The sequence below is a fragment of the Onychostruthus taczanowskii genome, unplaced genomic scaffold (assembly GCF_017590055.1).
Source record: "Onychostruthus taczanowskii isolate IOZ18803 unplaced genomic scaffold, ASM1759005v1 scaffold81, whole genome shotgun sequence".
Taxonomy (NCBI): Eukaryota; Metazoa; Chordata; class Aves; order Passeriformes; family Passeridae; genus Onychostruthus; species Onychostruthus taczanowskii.
The window spans coordinates 957,786-977,297 of record NW_024506002.1 but is presented as its reverse complement, the minus strand read 5'-3'; the positions used below and the strand labels follow the sequence as shown (position 1 = coordinate 977,297).

Below are 19,512 nucleotides of genomic sequence, written 5' to 3'. Positions count from 1 at the left end.
GTCAAGGTCCACCTCTGCAGGGAGCTCCCGTTTCCAATCTCACCATTCCCTCCCTTTGTCCCGTGACGTGGCTGCTCCCAGCAGGAAGGGGATGATCATAGGAAACCATCCAGCGCTGCCTTCCCAGCTCTTCGTCCCTCTGCAGGTAACAGGAATTTTGCAACCCTGTTTCCTTTCAGTTTTTGGCTCAGGGGCTCACCTGGGAGGGGAGGGCAGCAGGTGCTGCAGGTAACAGGAATTTTGCAACCCTGTTTCCTTTCAGTTTTTGGCTCAGGGGCTCACCTGGGAGGGGAGGGGAGGGCAGCAGGTGGGGCTGTAGGCTGGGATATGAAGGTGCTGCAATTTGGGAGCACCAGAGAGGAAGCCCGGGGTGAAGGGATTTGCAGAGGTGGCTCCGAGGTTGTTGAACGCCAAACACCAGCAAGGAGGGGCAGGGATCCCTCTGGATCTGCTGATGGCTCCCCTATAACCAGTGCAGTCACTGGGCACAGCCCAGGCCATGCCATGGAAGGGGATAATGGGATCTTGCTCCAAACAGGCTCCTCTGGCTGTCTGGCAGACATCCCAGTGAAACTGCACCTGGCTTTACACTGACCCTGCTCCTGTGCCAGTGGGGCTGTGGGATCTCTCCTCACCAACCACTTCCCATGCAGAATCATGGAACCATTTAGGCTGGAAAAGCTCTCTGAGATCATTGAGTCCAATCATCCCCCCTGGCCTGCCAACACCCTAACCCACGTCCCTAAAAGCCAGGGGCAGTGCCAGTGGATCTGAACCCAACCTAAGCCACCAGGAACCTGTGACCCCAATCTGGGGAGTCCCCACATCCTGATGCTGTGTCACCCTGAGCCCCTGGCCTCACCCTCTGCCTTGTGGTGACATCTGGCAGCTTAAAGACAAATTACAAGAAACGTCCCCAGATGTTTCCTGCTGCCATGCCAGGCTCCAATTTGTCTCCACTCTCTGGCTTGGCTCCACTTGGATGAGTGTCCACACCTGGGAGGACCCCAGAGGGGGCTGGAGGAAGGATCACACACATGGCCCCATCCTTGGTGCACACGGGATTTGTATGTTGGGAGCTTGGCATCTTGGTGACATCAGCCCTCAGTGACACCAGCCAGCTGGTGCCCACACCTGGCCCAGCCGGGGGCTCTGACAGGGTCGGGTGCCACCAGATGCAGACCAGGGTCCGAGGCTCTTGCAGAGAGGAGGATTTATTGCTTCTGTACTTCTGCCACCTGCAGGACAGAGGAAAACCTGGGCGATTCCTCTCAGCCCTCAGCTCCCTGGATCATTTTCCATTTCCCTGCATAGCTGGATGCTCCTAACTTCCATATTCTCTGGTTTTCCATGCCAGTTCCCAGTCCTGAGAGCATGGCTTGGAAGGAAGAGGGCACAAGCCCACCCTCGTGTTTCATCCAGCACCTGGACCACCTTGTGCTGACCGTGAAGAGCATTGAGGACACTGTGGCCTTCTATTCCAAAGTCCTGGGCATGGAGGTGGTGACGTTCAAGGTAACCGTGACCTGAGTTAGCAGGACCCCACCAGGCCCCCAGGGTGCCTGGGACTGCCCGGGACAGTGGGTGCTGAAGGTGTCCAGCCCAGGAAGTGTCCCTTACTCTGGCCTTTTTCTTTGGGAACAGGGGAATCGCAAAGCTTTGCGCTTTGGCCAGCAGAAGTTCAACCTGCACCAGGCTGGGCAGGAGTTCGAGCCCAAGGCTCGGCGTCCCGTGCCCGGCTCTGCGGATTTTTGCCTGATCACAGCAGTGCCCCTGGAGCAGCTGCTGGAGCATCTGAAGGTGAGGCAGGCCCAGAGTGTCTCCAGGGCAGTGTCACCCCAGGAGACACAAATCCAGGGCCTCTAAGTGACACTTTCCTGGGGAATGTCGGGGCTGCCTCATGCAACAGTTCGTGTTGTCAAGGCTGGGGGAGGAGGGCACAGTGAGGATATGACCATCAAACCCCTGCTCTCCTGTGTCCTCCAGACCTGTGGGGTGGCCATTGAAGAAGGTCCCGTGGCCAGAACTGGTGCTGTGGGTCCGATAACCTCCATCTACTTCCGAGACCCCGACGAGAACCTGGTTGAGGTTTCCAGGTACTGCACGGATGAGGCTGCAGGCTCTGAGGGGGAGCCCTGACCACAGCCCATGCTCTGCCTGGGTCCCAGCAGGAGATGGGGTGCAGAGGCCAGGTTTGGCTGGCCCATTTAAAGGTCCAAGCTTTAATTGTGTGAACCTGGGACACGCCTCAAACCATAGCCACAAAGTAGGGCTGCAAGGACCTACTTTGGGAGTTTTCCCAAGGCAGCCTGCTCTGCTCTGCTCTGGGTGTGAATCCTGCTTTTATACATCTCCATCATGGAGATTTCATGGCCTTCTGGGAAGATCTGTCCTGCTGCTACTGCATTGTAATTGCTGGGACATCTTCCCTAATTCCTGCTATCCCTTTTGCTACACTGTCCACCTCTCACTCCTCTCCAGAGTCACTTTTCCACAGTTGGAAATTTCTGTCTCACTTCTTCTCATCCTCCTCCCATCATCCTCTCAAGCTGCCTGGTGCTGGTGGCTCTCCCACCATGCCAAAGGTTTAAATCCATCAGTGGCTGTCCAAACACATTCCTCTCCTGGGATTTGGGAATTTAGCCTCAGTGTGACACTCAAAAACTCCTGAAACTGAAGCTCCAAGACTCATCTTCAGCTCTGTATCAATAATTGTGGGGTTTCTGTCACTCGAGAATGGAAAAAGCAGGGATGAGGAGCCTACATGAAGGGCAGTGTCAGAAGTCCAGTTCACCTGGATTTATGGAGGGATTGAGGATGGTCTGGCACAGAGGAGTCTGTCTCTGATGGCATCCGGTTACTTGTGGGACTGTCCTGAGTTTTCTTCTCCTTTAGTTAATTAAAAATCCATTTCAAAGTTATCTAAAAAGTATAAAATAATGAAGGACCTGGGGATTCTCAAGCAGAGCAGTTCCGAGGCTGGCCACACTGAGGTAGCATCGATATCCTCAATGGAACAGCACTGGAAAGGAGGGAGGACTCTTCTGACCTCTACAGTGCAAATCCTCTATAAAATTGAAACAATCTCTGAATTGTACTTATTTTTTCTTTGCTGGAATTTCGTGGGAAATTCAAAATTCTTCATGGTGCTAATAAAGGCAAGGTCACAAAATATTCAGTGATATGATCAGCGGGGATGAGCTGGTTTCCATTGAGTCGTTTGTGGGAACTAAAGACAGGAATGCCATGGGAGAAAGCCTCCTCGAATGGAGATCCGGGAAGGGATCCCAGGGAGGGATCCGAGGGAGGGATCCCCGAGAGCGGAGTCCTCTCGGCCCCCACGCCCGCGGAGCATCTCGCGGCTGCTCTCCAGGGTGCTGATGTGCCCCGGCCGTGTCCGGGTACGGCGGGACCCCTCGGGGGTCCTGCCCACGGGAGAGGGTCGGTACCCATGGGAGGGGGGGGGTCAAAGCCCATGGGGGATATCCCCATGGAACGGGATTGGTTCCCACGGAAGAAGGTCAATCCCTACAGGAGAGGTCAATGCCCACGGGAGAGAGTTAATCTCCACAGGAGAGGGTCAAAGCTTTGGGTAGGGCCTAATCCCCATGGAACAGGGTTGGTTCCCACAGGAGAGGGTCAAAGCCCACAGGAGAGGGTCAAAGCTCATGGGAGAAGGTTTCGTTCCCTCCACTGGAGCCGATCTTGCTTCTGACCCACACATTGATCCCTTTGAATGCTGGCTGGCCTGGAGAACTGGCCTGGCTCCTCGGCTTTCCTGTTCACCACAGGGTGAAACATGGAATTACACTTTTGGGGATCTCACACCTGACCCAAACCACAGGAAACTCAAAACTTGTCATAGAAATCTAGCAAGTGTTTGGAATGTGTGGATGATGGAGGAACTTATCTTGGAGTGGTGGTATTGGAGCACCGGAGGCTTTGCTGGCTGATGGTTGTTGTTGTCTCTGGGAGAAAGAACCTGTGGGGCACCTGCCGAACTTGACAGGGGCTCAATGTTTTCACCTGGAGGAACCACTGGCCACAGGCCAGCACTGCAGCTGTCCCTGTCCCAACCTCTGCTGGGCTCCCCATCTATTAGAAAAGCCTCTGTATTGTCAGTATTCCAATTAAAATAGATGGTTTACATTATGCAGCATTAAATCTTTATGGAGAAAATGAATTTAATTCCATTCTTTATTCAGCAAGATTCATTGTGAATATTGGACAGTGGGAGAGAGTGGATGAACAGAGGTGGGAAAACAGTTTTCTTCTGGATGGTTCATTCCCTGCACAAACCATGACCAGCAAGAGAAAGGATCTTCCTTCTTGTCTGCTCCCATCTCATCCCTCTTGAATACTGATTCCCACAGTAGATTCCACAATTTTGTCACGATCATATTGGAAAGGAGCTCTTTGGATCAGCAATCACAGTGTTTAATGTGGAGAAATGTTGAGTTCTCCATCTCACCACTCAGGGGGGTGCAGGGCAAGGAGCCTTCCAGGGAATGGCTGCTCAGGAGCACAGATGAGTTAAGAGCAAAGTCTCAGTGAGCTCCCCCTCCTCTCACAGGAGGGAAACAGGAGTTTCCCAGTGGGAGTCACAGTTTATGTGCCCAAGTCACCTCCCAGAGAAACCCGTGAGCCAGCTCAGAACAGGTGCCTGGGAAAGCCTAGGAAAGCCAGGAGGGGTGGGGTGGGACAGCCCTGGGATGGGCAGGGGTCACCCTCAGCATGTAAAACTGATGTTGGATTCCTCATTTACCAACTGTCTCCCGTTCAGAAAAGACATCCAGGTCTCAAGGGTCCTTAAACCATTCTTTGCACCCAGAGAAGTGGCAAACACTGCCCATGGGTTGGAGAAACAGGAGGCTTTCACTGGGAAGGAAAAGAATCCCTCTTTGCTGGAGAGTTCTGCAGGCAGGGCTGTTTGCAGCAAGGATGGATTTCTCCTGTGGCCAGTGGGATTGCCCAACCCTGATCCCAAAACAGCCCAGAGGAGCACTAAGAAAAGCACAGACTCTGCAGCTGGTCCTCCTCTTCTTCCCAGACTCAGCAGTCAGGCATTCTGCACAGAATGAGCTCGGAATCCAGCTGTAAAAAATGCACAGGCACTGTTCCTTCTGGAGAACTGGATGATACCCCAGAATTCTCAGAGATTTCCATGGGAGTTTTTTTATACTTGTGGTGGCCTTTCAGCTCCTCAGCCAGCACCAAACAGGAGTTGAAGTTTACTCTGTGTGCTAACCCACACACTCCTCCTGCCTCGTGGGTTCCTTTGGAATTATCTACTGGAAGGGGTGGGAACTTCCCTGCCCTTGGGAATCAGTAGGAAAGCACCAATGAAGAAAGGAATTGCAGCTTTGACAGGACAAGCCCCTCACCCAGCCCCCATGCTGTCCCCTCACAGGCTGCAGGCCAGCTGGGAGCTGTCTGACAGGTTCTCCAGGTTGTCCACCAGAGTGATGATGGCTTCTATTTTTTCTTTTGGAAGCACGTGGGAGGCATTGGATCGAAACTTCTTCAGGAGTGACTCTTTGCTCAGGGGCTTCCTCCAGTGCCCATAGAAAGTGTCACATTTGCCCGTCAGGACGTCCCCGCTGTGCAGGAGCAGGGCCACCTCTCCGTACATCTTGTCAAAGTTGGCCACGTTGTCTTCAGGGTGCTCCACCACCACCTTGTCCAGCAGCTCCCTGAGCTCCTGCCGGTGGATGCTGCTCTCGGAGAAGGAGCCCAGGCCCACCTCGCCGTCCAGCAGGGCAGCACAGGCGTTGAACTGGAAGGAGTGCCTCGCCTGGTGCTCCGAGCTGGGGAAAGGCCGGTTGATGTACTTGGACACCGGGATCTTCAGCATAATGGTGCGGATCAGGGACGGGGAGAAGGACCCCGCATAGTTGATGAAGAGGTTCCGGACGGACAAGGCAGCATCCACCACCCAGTGCATGCCCAGGTGGGCTGGGAACCGCTTGAAGGCAATGTCCTGCTTTTCCAGGAGGAACTCGTGGTGCTCGCCGGGTGCAGACAGCGGTTTGGGCTTGTAGACGCTGTAGAAGGCGCTGAACCCCGAGCAGCCCGGGATGTCATCCAGGATCAAGGGGTTGGCCTCCATCCCTCGTCCTGCCAGCAGAGCGGCCTCCAAGCCCAGGCGGGTGGCGTTGCCCACGTGCAGCGGCTTGGCCTGGGTGGCGGCGTTGGCCATGGGCGCCCCGGCCAGGGACGCGGCGATGCCCAGGGCGTGGCAGCACTGGGCCGAGCTGAGGGACAGCAGCTTGGCCGCGGCCGCGGCACTGCCCAGGGTGCCCACCACCGAGGGAGGGTGGAACCTGCAGGGGGACGGCAGGAATGAGCAGCCCTGGCTGCCTGGCACAGGGAACACCAAAGGACACCTCCCACAGAAAAACTGATGGCAAGTGAGGGGCCCATCAGCCAGTGGAACTCCCTCATGGCTTTGGTGCGGGTGGGATTCACCTGGCTCAGAATTTAACCATAAATTTTAATTAATAATTTAACTTTAAATCAGAGTTTCACTGCATATTAGTTTAACTCTAAATTTAGAGTTAATTAACAAAAATTTAGTCTAAAAACTGAGTTTCTCCTTGAAACCTCAGAAACACCAGGGTGAACTAGCATCTCTAAAAAGCAATTTGAACTTTCTCCAGGAGGTGCCATGGTTTGTGTCCACACAGACAAACTTTTTACCCCTCAAACAAATAATTCAGCCTCAAACACACCCAAGGGAACAGTTCCTGGTAGATTCCACCATTTGGATCACACCAGAGCACTGCTGGAGGCAGCAGCTGGCCCAGGGGCCGCGCCCACCACCAAGCTCTGCTTGGTTCTGGGATCCTGCCCTGGCTGGGTCAGGCAATTGTACTGCAGACTCCCTGGGAGTCCTCCCGAGGGTTATTTTTGAGGCAAAATCTCTGAAAATCACCAAATAAGTGCATGGTGCAATCATATCTGGCATTTGGCTCTCAGTAAGGCTTTACCCTGGGGTAAAGCTAAATTAAACTGGACTTAAACTTGGCTTAACCTAAATGAACACTTTAAAACCCAGACTCACCAACTCTCTTCATCCTCGGCAAAGAACAGGAGCTTTACCTTTTGGGAATGTCGTGAGCCTCAGTGGAGAAGTGCATAAGCCTTCCTTGCACTTCCAGGCCCACGTTGAAGGCCAGCAGGAAATCCAGGCCGTTGGGTTTGGTGTTTGGAGGGAGCATCTGGGAAGCTGCCAGGAGAGCCGGCAGGACAGCCCCAGAGGGGTGGGTGGCAGGGTGCCAGGTGTCGTCAAAATCCATGGAATGAGTCTGCCAGGGAAACAGAGATGGGAATGTGCTGGCTGGATGCTGAGGGAATGAGGGCTCCCTGCTGATATTCCTGAGGAAATTCTGCCAGAGCCTCCACTCAGTGTCCCCACGGGGCGGTTCGGCTCCTCTAAGGGCCAGGAGATTCCCGGCTTTTGTACCCCATCAGTGACCACTCTGTGTCCTAGAATGCTAATTCCTGGCACCACAGATTCCCCTGGGAGAGCCAGGAATGCAGATCCCCCTGGAAAAAAACAGGAGAACAGATTCCCCAGAAAGAGCTGGGAGCAGAGATTCCCCTGAAAGGGCCGGAAGCACAAATCCCCCTTGGAAGATCCGGGAACACAACTCCCCCTTGGAAAAGCTGGGAGCACAAATCCCCCTTGGAAGATCCGGGAGCACCGATCCCCCGGGAAGATCCAGCCTCACCGCCACACCGTTGGTGAAGGCAGCCAGCGTCGGGGAGAGCTTCACTCCTGGCTTTCCATAGACTGAGCTCACGGCCATGGAGGAGTACAGCTCCTGCAGGAAGGAGGGAATGTCAGGAAAGCCCTGGAGGTGATGTCACAGGTTTTAGCCTTTAAGTTTTTCAGATTCTGTGCTGCTTTAGTGTTTGGGTCTGGGCTTCATATTAGGGGATGGTGAGCTCTCTACACAGAGTTGGGAGACAAAACAATTCCTTCTCTAGCTGGGGACCAAGGATGAACGATCCAAATCTCAAGGCCAAGCGCATGGACAACAGTGGACTGAAGAGAGTAAAGCAGGAAAGGTGGGACTTCATAGGTTGGGGCTGTAGTTGGCTAATTGACTCCAGTGTGCTGGTGGACCAAGGCTCATAGAGGTGTGGGACCCCGTGGTTGGTCATGCACTTTGTGACCATTTTGGGTTCACCTGAGGTGTAGCCCTGGCTGGGCTCTTCTGCTGCCCAAAGTGGATCTGTTGAGGCCTCCTAATAAACCCCTACTTTATTCTTTAACTCAGTCTAGTCTCTGTTCTAGGTCAGCCTTCACAAGGCATCAGAGGGAGCAGGGATGGTTCCAGCCACCACCAGCCCCAGCAAGGGCTGAGATCAGCCCTGGAGGTGGCAGTAGCAGTAGCAGAGGCAGTGGCAGTGGCAGTGGCAGTGGCAGTGGCAGTGGCAGTAGCAGGGGCAGTAGCAGTAGCAGTAAAGTGGCAGCAGCAGTGGCAGCAGCAGCGGCAGTGGCAGGGCTGTCCGTACCCGGCAGTAGCGCAGGGCGATGTCAAAGACGCGCGTGGTGCTGCCCACGAGCCCCACGCCGATGCTGTCCAGGATCATCCTCTTGCTCCGCTGCCGCACGGTCTGGGACAGGTGCTCGGGCCGCGCCGCACGGATGAACGAGGCGAAGCTGCTGGTCACGGTGTCCTCAGGGGCGTTCCGGGCTGCCACTGCAGCGTCAGGACGCAGGGAGGGGACAAGGACAGCGGTGAGCCCCGCGCTGCAGCCGCAGCTCCGCACACCTGGTGTCACCAGGCCCAGGGAGCTGCCCCTGCCCGAGCCGGGTGGGTCAGTCTGGGGAGTCCTGCAAGGGCAGGGAGCTGGAATTCATCATCCCCATGGCTCCCTTCTGACTTGGGGTACTCCCTGATTCCAGAGGTTCTGTACATAAAATGTAATATTCCACAGATGGGGTGGCTTCCAGAAGGTTCATGTAGAGAAATCTCAGAGCTCAGCCCCATCCCCTCACTTTGGGGTTCCAACAACCATTTTTTGGAGGGATCAACAAAAATGATGTCCCTTCATCCGGAGGAAAGCCAAACAGGAATAGACCACAGAAATCCAAAACTTCCATAATTTTTTGGAAAGCAGGACTACCCAAAGCCTGGATTTATCCAGGTGTTTCATCCTAAAAGACACTGAAGTCTTGACTCAACCACCAAAGCTCTTAAGCTGTATGAACTCCAATGATGCGAATCATTAAAAGTAAGTTAAAATTCTATGGAAAACACTCAGTTTGTGTCTATTGTATGTTTTAATTTCAGTGCCTTGTTTAGATTATATATATATAAAAATTATTGTATATTACTTTTATATAATATTTTTGTGATTCATATAGTAATTTATAATCTATAAAATTATTCATAATTCTATAATTAGAATACATAATATAATGAATATAATTATATTTATAACTCATAAAATTAAAATTTTTATGGCCCATTACAATTTATACTGTTAATTTGAGAGTGCACAGGAGAGCAGGAAAAATAAAATTCTACACGGACAACATTTGCAGAATGGCAAATCCATACACTTACTCCTGGGTGGATGTGGGGGTGCACACACAGATGGAGATAAAAGATGAATTAATGTCCCAAAAAAAATACTTTGCACCAAGAGGAAAGCTCATCCAGATCGGCAGGTACACAGGAGGCTTTGGTTTTGGAGCAGCAAAGATGACAATTAATGAAATGACCATTCTCTAATATCGCTAGTTTGGATTCATCCCGAAATGTCACATCAGTGACTCACGGAGCGCTGGCTCATGCTCGGGCTCACCTCGAGCCCGGTCTGAGGCTCCTGTAAACACAGCTGGGAATGCCATCACCGCCTGACTCGCCGGGAGAACATCCCCCTCCCGGGGACCGCGTTCCTACAGGAATCCCGGCACTCAGAGCTCCGGGACCCGCTGTCCAGCCCAGCCCGGGTCCCCCCGAGCACCCCCCGAGCGGGAGCAGTGATGTCAGGGCTTGGAGAGGCTGCAGGAAAATCTGCTCCCATCACCCAGCACCCAGAAAAGCTGGATTGGTTCCTCCCCGGCATCAAATGCTCTTTGTCACCTCAGCAGGGGTTTTTAAACCCTTCAGTTAAAAGCATTCCATGACCCCGGGGTTTTCCTCCTGGTATGGCAGGACTTCATAAAAAAACTAAATTTGATACAAGATCAAATAAATCCCTGTGGGTTATTATTTCTCTTGTCTTCAGGTCTCATTAAGCAACATTCCTTGCATGTATTGTAAATAACTCATTTTAAAATAAATTGAGATAATAGACTAAGAATATATTTTAAAATGACTTCATAAACCTATCATATTTTAAAATGACTTCATAAACCTATCATAAACTTACAATAAACCAAGAGCTCTTTTTAAAATAAGTTAATAAACTTATACCAAACTTATACTAAACCAAGAAAACTTTTAGAAATAAGTTAATAAACATAATAGACCAAGAACATATTTTAAGATCAGTTAATAGACAAACTTAGACCAAGTTAAGAGACAAAATAGACCAAGTGTCTACACGGCCAAGTTGTGGTTTATTTATCCAAAGGTGGGCAGTGCTGGAGCCACAGAAAGAGATCCATGAATGTCTCCAGGCAATGCCCAGAGCAGGATCAGGTGTAAGTAGGAAGCAGTGACAAGTGGAGGAGTTAAGGATCTGAGCCACCCTTTCAACATCTTACATTTGTGGTCAAAGAATTTGGAAAGTCTGGTTCTAAACCAGTTAAAGATCTGATTTAGCACAGGACTAACAATCCACATTTTTACTCTTTGCTGCTTTTCTCCGGGTCCTTTATCCCCGAGGGCAAGAAGCACCACAGGACCCTCAAACATCTGGAAGCTTTTCCTTCCAAGAATTTGAGGATTTCTCCCGGTGTGCTCAGCCCAGCACCTTCTTTTCCAGCAATTATTTAGGGCTGCCTGCTAGGAAAGGATAGGGAATAGATACAGATACAAACCGTGGGCAGCAGTTTTGTGGACTTGCCGAGAGCTTGCCAAGAACTTCTGGGATTTCTAGAGGAGAGACACAGAGAGGGAATTTGTCACTGGAGCTGCTGGAAGGTTTCTCGGAGCAGTTTTCCTGGTTGTGCCTCTCGTCGTGAGACACTCACAGATCAAACGAGCACGTAAAAGTAACGACACATTTAAAGGAGGGAAAAAAATATTTTCCTAAGCTGCGTCCAGCAAGGATGCCAAGAACATCCAGGGAAATAAAGGCACACAGTTGAAGGGGCAGCAGAGCCTTTGCAGCCCTGCCACCAGATCCTGCAGCAAGTGGGACCAGTTCGGAGTGGGCACAGGGAGCAGAACCCACGGAGCACATCCCAACAACAACAACAACCCCCAAGTGGCACAGTCCAGGAGATGTGTGGGACACATGAAAGGAGCAGAATGACAGGAAAAGGTCAGTAGCTGAATTAAGTGACTGTGAAAACCATTGGAATTTGTTAATTTTGGGGCAGGTTCCCGTTTAATGCCACGATCAGCTGGACCAGTGGAGGAACTGCCCGGAAAGCGACATTTTCTCCTTAAAGTGCAAAAAGCTCAGGGATGGGGAGGGTTTGCCTGGAAGAGTTTTACCTGGAAGGTGGAGTAGACCATGCTGGTGGCTGCTTTTCCCAGTGCCTTTCCCAGCTCGGTGTGCTCGGCTCAAGGGAGGCAGAGGTGTGTGGCTGGAAGGTGCTGGTGGCAGGGTTTATATCTGCGTCCAAAAGGCAATTTGCTTTCTGTTTTGTGCAACTGAATTTCCAGGGGAATGACATCAGCCCCTGGGGAGCCAGAGGGTGGGGGGAATCCATGAGGAGGGGTGGTTTGTTCCTGCTGGAGAGAAAGGTAAACCCCCCCTCCCCACACCCCCAGTTTCAGGAAATAAATAAAGATTTCAGACAATAACCGACAAGGTTCAAGGAAACTCCTGTCTCCAAAGTGCCACAGGTGCCAATGGGTGAAGCAACTGGCTCCAGGCTCCTCCTCCCGAGGAGGACTATAAAAGTGAGATTCACCAGGAAATGAGAGGGACAAGAGCATCCTCCCATTGAGCTGAAGTGTCACCAAAGCAGGTAAATCCCAGCTGCAGAGGCAGAAGTGAGGCAGTGGTGGTTTTCTTGGATGCTTTTCTTGAATACCTTCAGCATTTGGGTGTTTGGCTGAGTCTTTCCCAGCTCTCCTTCTTCTCCATCTCCAGCTCTGCTGGGTCACTGAACTGGGAGTGCACTCTGGATCTTCCAGGGAACACCGGGAGCCTTCGTTCCCAAAGCAATGTTTGGATTTTGTGGGGAGTGCCACAGCTCTTTGCTTTGTTCAGCAGTGAAACATGGGGACATTTATTATTTTGGGCAGAGTAACAGCCTGGAGGGAAGCACTTTTATTTAAAATTGGATTTTTTACTAACCCCCATGCAGACCTTTGTTGTAGCAATGTATCCCTGGCAATTCTGTCGTGGTTTGCACCAGAGGAGAGGCAGGGTTGTGATGTGAAATCCAGCTGTGTGTTGTGGCTGTGCACTGTTCATCTCGCTGTGTGTTTATCCAAAATGAATTTTGTTCTCTTTCCATGTTTATCTGGAGAGAAGCAGCATTTCCTCAGAGCTCTGTAAATGTTTGTTATCACTAACAAGGTGGGATGGAAAACTAATGGCAAGGTGCCCCGGGGATGAGTGAAAATGGAATGGTTTGGTGTTTGCAGATGTGTCCCATGGCGTGGGGAGCCTTGTTCCAGCCTCCTGGGGACGGAATGCCCGTGCCCTGGAATATTCTTGTTAATATTGGCCATGGAGAAGCAGCAGCGGCTGTGAGATGCACAGAGAGATTCCTGCAAACCTGACAGCCCATGGAAATGGGATGAGATGGGAATGACCTTTCCTGGCAGAGGGTGAAGGGAAGTTGCTGTGAGGACAGCAGGGAGTGGTGTCCAGAGCCTGTCCCATGCAGCTCCGAGGTGACTGAGGACAAGAGCCAGGAGGGAGGGAGGACCTCCCTCCCACAGCATTCCTGCAGGCCCCAGGGTGAGGGATGTCGGGGGAAAGCAGGGAGAGGAAAGAAGGTGGAGGGGGCAGGATGAGGGAGGGTGTGGCTTTGGCTTTGCCCTCACTGCACCAGGGATTTGAGCAATGGGAGGCTCATCCTGGGCTGCCCCATCCCTCTGGGAGATGCAGCTCTCAGGCAGCACCCCAGGTGTCCAGGTGCCTCCTCAGCACAGGGACATCTCCACCCCCTGGTTCCCTGGACAGTGGCTGTGCTGCTGGTGTCCTGGGTGTGCAGGGAGCCTCTAATCCCACCTGGCACAGAGGGATTTTGCATCTGCCCCCCTGCCTCCTGCACAGCCCCACGATGTCCTGCCTCACCACCAGGGTTCTGTGGTGAAATGACAGCATTAAGGACAGCGGCAGCACCCATGGGTGGGGTTATCCCAGGGCCAAACCTGGGCATGTCTGATCAGAAAACCCCCCTGAGGGTTCCCCCGCTGGGCCTCGTTTTTCCAGCTCAGTGCAGCCCTCGGCGTTCTGGTGCTGCTGCTCCTGAGACAGCACCAGGAGGATTTTCCTGGTTTGATGTGTCCTGACCTTGCAGGAAACTGAGGCAGGGACAATCCCCGGAAATTGTGCCCAGTGTCTCAGGGCAGGGACCACGAGTCTGGGTTGGTGTGTGGGCAGCAGGTGTGAGCAGGGGGTTCGACTGCAGCTGGTTCCAACCCCAAATCTTTTCCTCCTCCTTTTCCACATCTTGGGCTGGATCCTCTCACATCCTTCCCCTTTACACCTCCTTAGCCTGACAGCATATTTTCATGCTTGTCTTCCTCCCTTCCCCCATGTCTGCACTGGAAGAAGAGGAAAACATCCCTGTGAGTTGTGTCTCCTTCCCTCCCAGCTCTTTGTTGCAGGTCTGTTACGCAGAAAACACCAACAAAATGAGCTCTGGCAGATTAAAAACCACTGCTGAGAGCCAAGGAGTCACCTGGCCAGCCCAACTCCCTCCCAAATCCCAGCTCACCCTCTTCCAAGAAGGGGCTCTGAGTGTGCCTTTGAGCCACTGCCTGGGCTGTTTCAGGGCAAAACATCTGGAGGTGCTTAATTTTGTGGCTCGTTTCCAAGTGTAACCATTTAAACCAAACTGCTTCTTTATATAGAAATGTCATTTAAAACAACAAAAGAGACAAAATCATGGAATCCACAGGCTCAGCTCTGCCCAAAAGCACAGCATTCCTTAGGACCTCCTGAAAGGCAGTGTCTTGACGGGAAAAGGGAGAATTCCTCCCTGGGAACCGGGATCTGGTGCATCTCCCTCTCTGAAGCCAATATTCCAACCTTTAGCACAACTAAGTAATTGAATAATTAATTGCTCCCCAAGCTTTGCTTGGAAGTTTTTAGCCTTTCCTTATTTGATGAGAGTTGATGTTGCCAAAGCAGTTTGGAGCTGTCGGAGTCGAACTATCCTTCATCCTTTCTTTGAGGAAGTGACATCCTTTAGAATAAATGGAGAGAGGAAAACACGGGGTTTTTAGCAAAACAAGAGAGTCCAGAGGGTACTGATGTTTGTAAAATGTAAATTTGGGCTGAGGATTTGTGTGATCCTGGGATTTAGGTTTGTTATTATTCCCATATTATTTTTCTTTGGATGGTGCTTCTTCCCTCCTCCTCACTCCCCCTAACAATAGTGAAGCTTTCCGCCCTTTCCAAAGGGTTCTTTGGAATGGCCGAGAACAGAATACATCACCTTCTCCCTTTCCAGCTTTTTTAGCTCACCAAATATTCTAAAAATACCCAAATAACAAGAACATTGCTGTTTTATTTTCATCTTTGTTTCCCAACAAAACCCTCCAGAGAGAAAACTTCAGCTCCTGGTACCCAGGAGTGCCGAGGAGTGGAAATGTGGGGGCTGCCTGCAAACAGACGAGTTCATGGGAGAAATATGAAGGGTTTGAAAATAGCCTATTTAGTCACTGGGGTTTCAAGAAAGGGATGGAGCTGGAAAATTCCGTCTGGAAGGGAGACTGTGTGTGTGTGTGCACCGTGCCTGCCCTGTTTGTCTGCAACAGTGGATAAGAAACGTCCTGGAATGGCTCAAAAATACCTTGTGGGTTTTGTCTGGATGTTTGTTGGTTTGTGTTGGGCTATTCATGCCTCTCCATCTCCAGCAGCCTGGAGAAGAGGGCACAGCAACCATCACCACCACCTGCAGCGCTTCGGGGCACCTAAACATGTTTTTGCCAGGAATCCTGGTCACCTAAATAGGTTGTATGTGTTTTTTCTGGATAGGGCTGCGGAAAGTAGGCACCTCAAGTGGTGCTTTGAATCGAGCCTTTGTCTACAGCAAGGAGCGGGGAGGAACATGGAAACACCTGAGCCTGTCACCAGCCTGTCCCTGCTCGGGGCAGGGGCATGGCTCTGCAGGCTGGCCGGGTGCCCGAGCCCGGAGCAGAGGGCACGGCCGGGGAGGCTGTGGGGGCGAGGGCCGACTCTGCTGTTTTGTCTGGAAGGGCCATGGCGAGCGCCGAGGGCTTCGCCGCCGTCTTCTACAGCGAGCCGGGGGTGCTGGGGCTGCTCGGCAACGTGGTCAGCGCCTTCCTCCTGTGCCTGCAGAACTTCACCGTGGCCAGCACCGGCCTCGGGCCCCGGGCAGCAGAGCAGGTCCTGGCAGGTGGGTGCTGCTGCTCAGGGTGGCGTGGGTGCGGCTGAGCATCCCCTGCACTCTTTGAGGGTCATCCCCAATGGGTACTACTGGTGGGACGGTGGGGAAATGTGGGCTGTGTCCATCGTGCAGGTCGGGTCGGTGTGCTCCTGGGGATGGCTGCTCCTCCCCCCCCAGCCAGTGGGCCAAATATTCCAGGTGCCATTCCCTGCTAGATCCAAACTGTCCTTGGGGCCTGCTCACCACACTGAGCCAAGGGGCTTAGGGGCCACACAAAGAAATTTCCCATAAAGGTGGGAAGAGGGGCAGACAGAGGCCACAAGGTTGCTCACAGGAAGGCCATGGGACCTGCCATGGGGTGTGCCCTAGAGCTTCCTGCAGCTCCAGCCTTTTTGTACTTGGCTTCACATCTGACTCCTTCCTGCATCTCTCAGGTGTCCACCTCATCCTGATTGGAGGCTTTGTCCAGCTCCTGGCCGGATTTCTCGCCTTCCGCAAGTATGACCACCTAGGAGGTGCGGCGTTCCTCACCTTCTCTGCTCTGTGGAGCAGCTATGGGGCCACAAAGGTCCTGTCTGCTGCGTATCCCTCCCCAGAGAACACAACGTTCCCCTCCGGGAACAGCAGCCAGCTCCCGGCCACCGGCACAGCCCTGCTCTCGGCCAGCCAGAGCTCCGTGGCTGGGCTGGTGGCCTACATTGCCATCTCCTTCATCCTGTCCTTCTGCTCAGCCACCGTCAACTACATCATGCCCTTCATCTTCGGGGCCATCGCGCTGGCCCTGGGCTTCGAGGCGGTCGCTCTCTTCGGGGACTGGGCCCTGGTGGTGTCCGGAGTCCTGGAGCTGGGCATCGTCCTGTGCGGGCTGTACGGGGCTGTGGCTCTGCTCCTGAAGGGCATCACCCAGCGATACGTCCTGCCCGGCTTTGGGCACCCCCTCTTCAATGTCCTGCTGCTGGGATCGGCACAGAAAAGCTCCTCCAAGGCCCTCGGGGAAGAAAAGAAGAAGAACACCAAGTACGCGGAGCCGATGGCCCTGGGGAACATCTGCGACACCGTGTCACCCTTTATATTTGCCTTTTACTTCTTTGGGTACATGAAGACATTCTGTGTGGGGGCAGCGTGGATTTCCATCATCTCCAGCTGCCAGCTGCTCTCCAGCTTCTACAGCTACCTCAGAGGGGATGGCTACCACACCACCAAGTTTGGTGTCCACAGCCTCCTCTGGCTGGTGATGTCCTGGGAGGAGTTTGTGCTCACCACCTTCCTCGGGCTGCCCGAGGCTCAGGACAGCAGGCTGGGAATGTTTGGAGCGTGGTTCTTTCTGGCCACTGCCTGCCTGCTGTTTTTGATGTCGACCCACAAAGACACCCTGGAGATGCTGCAGAACGCCTCCTTCATCCTCCTCACCTTGGCCTTCATCCATCAGATCCCGCTGCCCGGCGCCCGGCCCTTCCTGGGGGCCGCCTGCAGCCTCTGCACCGCGCTCTCCCTGTACGCCGCCTTCGCCAGCCTCATCAACTCCATCGGGGAGAAGGCTCTGATTCCCGTGGGCGCCCAAGCTGTGCCCAGCTCAGCTCTCCAGGCCATGCTGGGGACTGTCCAGAGCTGGCTCTCGAGGTCCGAGGACATCCCCAGTGGCACCAGTGCTGCCGTGCCGGACTCATTGTTCTACATCTGCAACGGCCTGGCTGCGGCCGCCGCCCTCCAGGGCAACGTGGGTGCCCCGGGCAGGCAGCAGCTCTCCATCCCCTCCGTGCTCATCCCGGGAGCCCTGGGACAGCTGTTCGTGTGCCGGATCCAGGTGCAGGGCGGGAAGAGGTTCGGGTCTGTGCTCCCCTTCTGCTATGCTGCCTTCTGGGCAGCCTGGACCTGGCTGCGCCTGGCAGGTAAAGCACAGGATGGTTCCTGGTTTAAAGGGTGTTCCCAGATTGCTTTCTCTGATGGAATTCCTTCTTTCAGGAGAGTCAGTGACATCAGGTTTACTGATGTTGCTCACTGGAAAAAGATAATTCACCAATCACCCCAGTCTGCACTCGGCTGCCATTGCTGCAGGCACTTGATGCTCTCAGTTCCAGGAGTCCAAGTTGTACCTTCAAATCCAATAAAAGCCAAGATTTCCCTGCAAAAACATTGTGAGACAGGGCTGGCTCAGGGCTGCTATCTCAGAATAACAACACAGGAGATACTTTTAGGCAGTGAGAGACTCCAGGTTCTGGATTTCTCCTTCGGGAGCCTGGAGAATTCTATCCCAGCTGGTCACAGCCATTAAAGAAGCTCTCAGAAGCTGAGCCTGGCTTTTAAAAGCTGTGTTTTGCTCCAGGTGGGCAGAGTGTTCACACAGCCTCCATGCCAAAAGCTCTTAAAATGAGCACCTGTGGGGACAGTTAACGTTGTGGCTTGGGACGTGTGGCAGGAGCTGCTGAAGTGTCCAGCCAGGCCCTGAGTATTCCAAGCTGGAGGTAAAATCCAGAGCTTTTTTTGGATAACTGTCACCAGCCCCACAGTTAATACCTCAAATACTTTGTGTGGCAGAAGCAGCGGGTGTCGGTGAGGGAGGGTTTTTGGGAGGCCACCATCCAACACTGGAGCTATGGTAATCCCAGCTGAGGCTCTGCCACTCTCCTGTCATGCTGCTCTTTGTGGTTTGCTTGTAACCAGATGTGCTGCTCCTGTTTCAGGCCACTTGCTGGACATCAGGGCGGGGCACACCGAGGGATTCACTGCTGGCTCCGTTGCCTTTTTGGTGCTCAATGCTTTTTTAATCATTTTGGGTAAGTCTCAGAACCACGTGGGATGTTTATTGAGGGGCATCTGGGGTCAGATCATGAATCCTCCTGTGACTGCTCCGTGGTGGAGATGCACCAGTGAGCGAGGCGAGGCTCTGCCTGTCTCTCTGATTAAGCAAGAATGAAGATGTTTTGCCCACAGCCAGTAACAGAAGCTGAGCTGGGCTTAGGAGAAACAGCCCCAAGGGAATGGAAGAACATTTCAAAGAAAATAAAAGGATCAAATCAGGTGAAAGTGTTCGACGCACTGGGCCACTGGCACCAATCCACAGCCACACTCCAGCCCAGCTGGTGTAAATCAGAACCTGCTTGGCTGCCAGAGAAGTGTTTTCCATGTGAGCACAGCGTCCTGGCAGATCAAGGGTTTGGCAGGGTGTCTGTGGAACCTGAGGGCTGAACAGACCCTGGCTGTGCCTCTTTGTTCCTCCACCAACAGGGAAATCAGAGCTGGGGCTGCTCGGTTTAATCAAACAAGCCTCAGTTGATTTAGGAACTCTTCTGCTGGTTCATGGACATTTTATGGGCCGTGCTTGATGTGGGTCCCTCTTGTTTGTGTTTCTTTCCACAGCTTCCTCTTTTAATGTGGTGCTGCTCTGCCTGACCCTGGCCATGGAGCTCTTGACCGCTTGTTTTCTGCTCTTTACACTGGAGAACCTCCCTTTGCCATTTGAAAGTGAGTCTTAGGGTTAAACCTTCACCCACACGGTGCAGGGATTGGGTCCTGGGTTGGGGAGCAGTGTGGGAAAATCAATCAGGGTGTTCCTCTTTCCCTGGAAGTCTGGGGTGTGTGCAAGCATGACTGGAGAAGGAAACCTTTCCTCCTATCACCCCCAGGGCCTTGAGGTTCCAAATAAACAACTGCTGGATCAGAGCACCTCTAGAGCTTCTGTCCAGCTCTGCTTCCCAGTGGATGTTTCCTGAGGTGTGGGATGAGCTGGATATGCCACAGCTGTCAATGGCTGTAGTTCTGCTGAAGGCATGGCTTTGCTGCAAGTGACAATTTAAGTTTTAATTCCGTGGAGTTCTTTAGCAAGGGGATTAGTGGGAGCT

General features: G+C 52.8%; 2 protein-coding genes across 2 annotated transcripts; one reads left to right on the top strand and one right to left on the bottom strand.

The window, feature by feature from the left end:
* The first annotated feature begins 1,350 nt into the window (after positions 1-1,350).
* GLOD5 (glyoxalase domain containing 5) lies at positions 1,351-2,139 on the top strand. The gene is made up of 3 exons (XM_041424279.1): positions 1,351-1,515; positions 1,645-1,800; positions 1,987-2,139. Exons 1-3 carry the CDS (start codon positions 1,351-1,353, stop codon positions 2,137-2,139), a joined length of 474 nt encoding a protein of 157 aa, XP_041280213.1.
* Positions 2,140-5,404: 3,265 nt separating this feature from the next.
* On the bottom strand, positions 5,405-11,648 carry LOC121346469 (cis-aconitate decarboxylase-like). Its single transcript, XM_041424317.1, has 6 exons — positions 11,628-11,648; positions 11,032-11,060; positions 8,524-8,845; positions 7,734-7,826; positions 7,102-7,307; positions 5,405-6,323 (listed from the first exon to the last, which is right to left on the bottom strand). Exons 1-6 carry the CDS (start codon positions 11,646-11,648, stop codon positions 5,405-5,407), a joined length of 1,590 nt encoding a protein of 529 aa, XP_041280251.1.
* Between the last annotated feature and the right edge of the window lie 7,864 nt (positions 11,649-19,512).

What these genes read in the sequence shown, in the direction of transcription:
- GLOD5 (XM_041424279.1), top strand. Translation starts at nt 1,351, where the DNA reads ATGCCAGTTCCCAGTCCTGAGAGCATGGCTTGGAAGGAAGAGGGCACA. An exon ending in TGGAGGTGGTGACGTTCAAG is followed by an intron (nt 1,516 to 1,644) that starts GTAACCGTGACC and finishes CTTTGGGAACAG; the next exon opens with GGGAATCGCAAAGCTTTGCG. An exon ending in AGCTGCTGGAGCATCTGAAG is followed by an intron (nt 1,801 to 1,986) that starts GTGAGGCAGGCC and finishes TGTGTCCTCCAG; the next exon opens with ACCTGTGGGGTGGCCATTGA.
- LOC121346469 (XM_041424317.1), bottom strand. Translation starts at nt 11,648, where the DNA reads ATGGTCTACTCCACCTTCCAG. An exon ending in TGGTCTACTCCACCTTCCAG is followed by an intron (nt 11,061 to 11,627) that starts GTAAAACTCTTC and finishes TCTCTCCTCTAG; the next exon opens with AAATCCCAGAAGTTCTTGGC. An exon ending in TCGCCCTGCGCTACTGCCGG is followed by an intron (nt 7,827 to 8,523) that starts GTACGGACAGCC and finishes TCCTTCCTGCAG; the next exon opens with GAGCTGTACTCCTCCATGGC.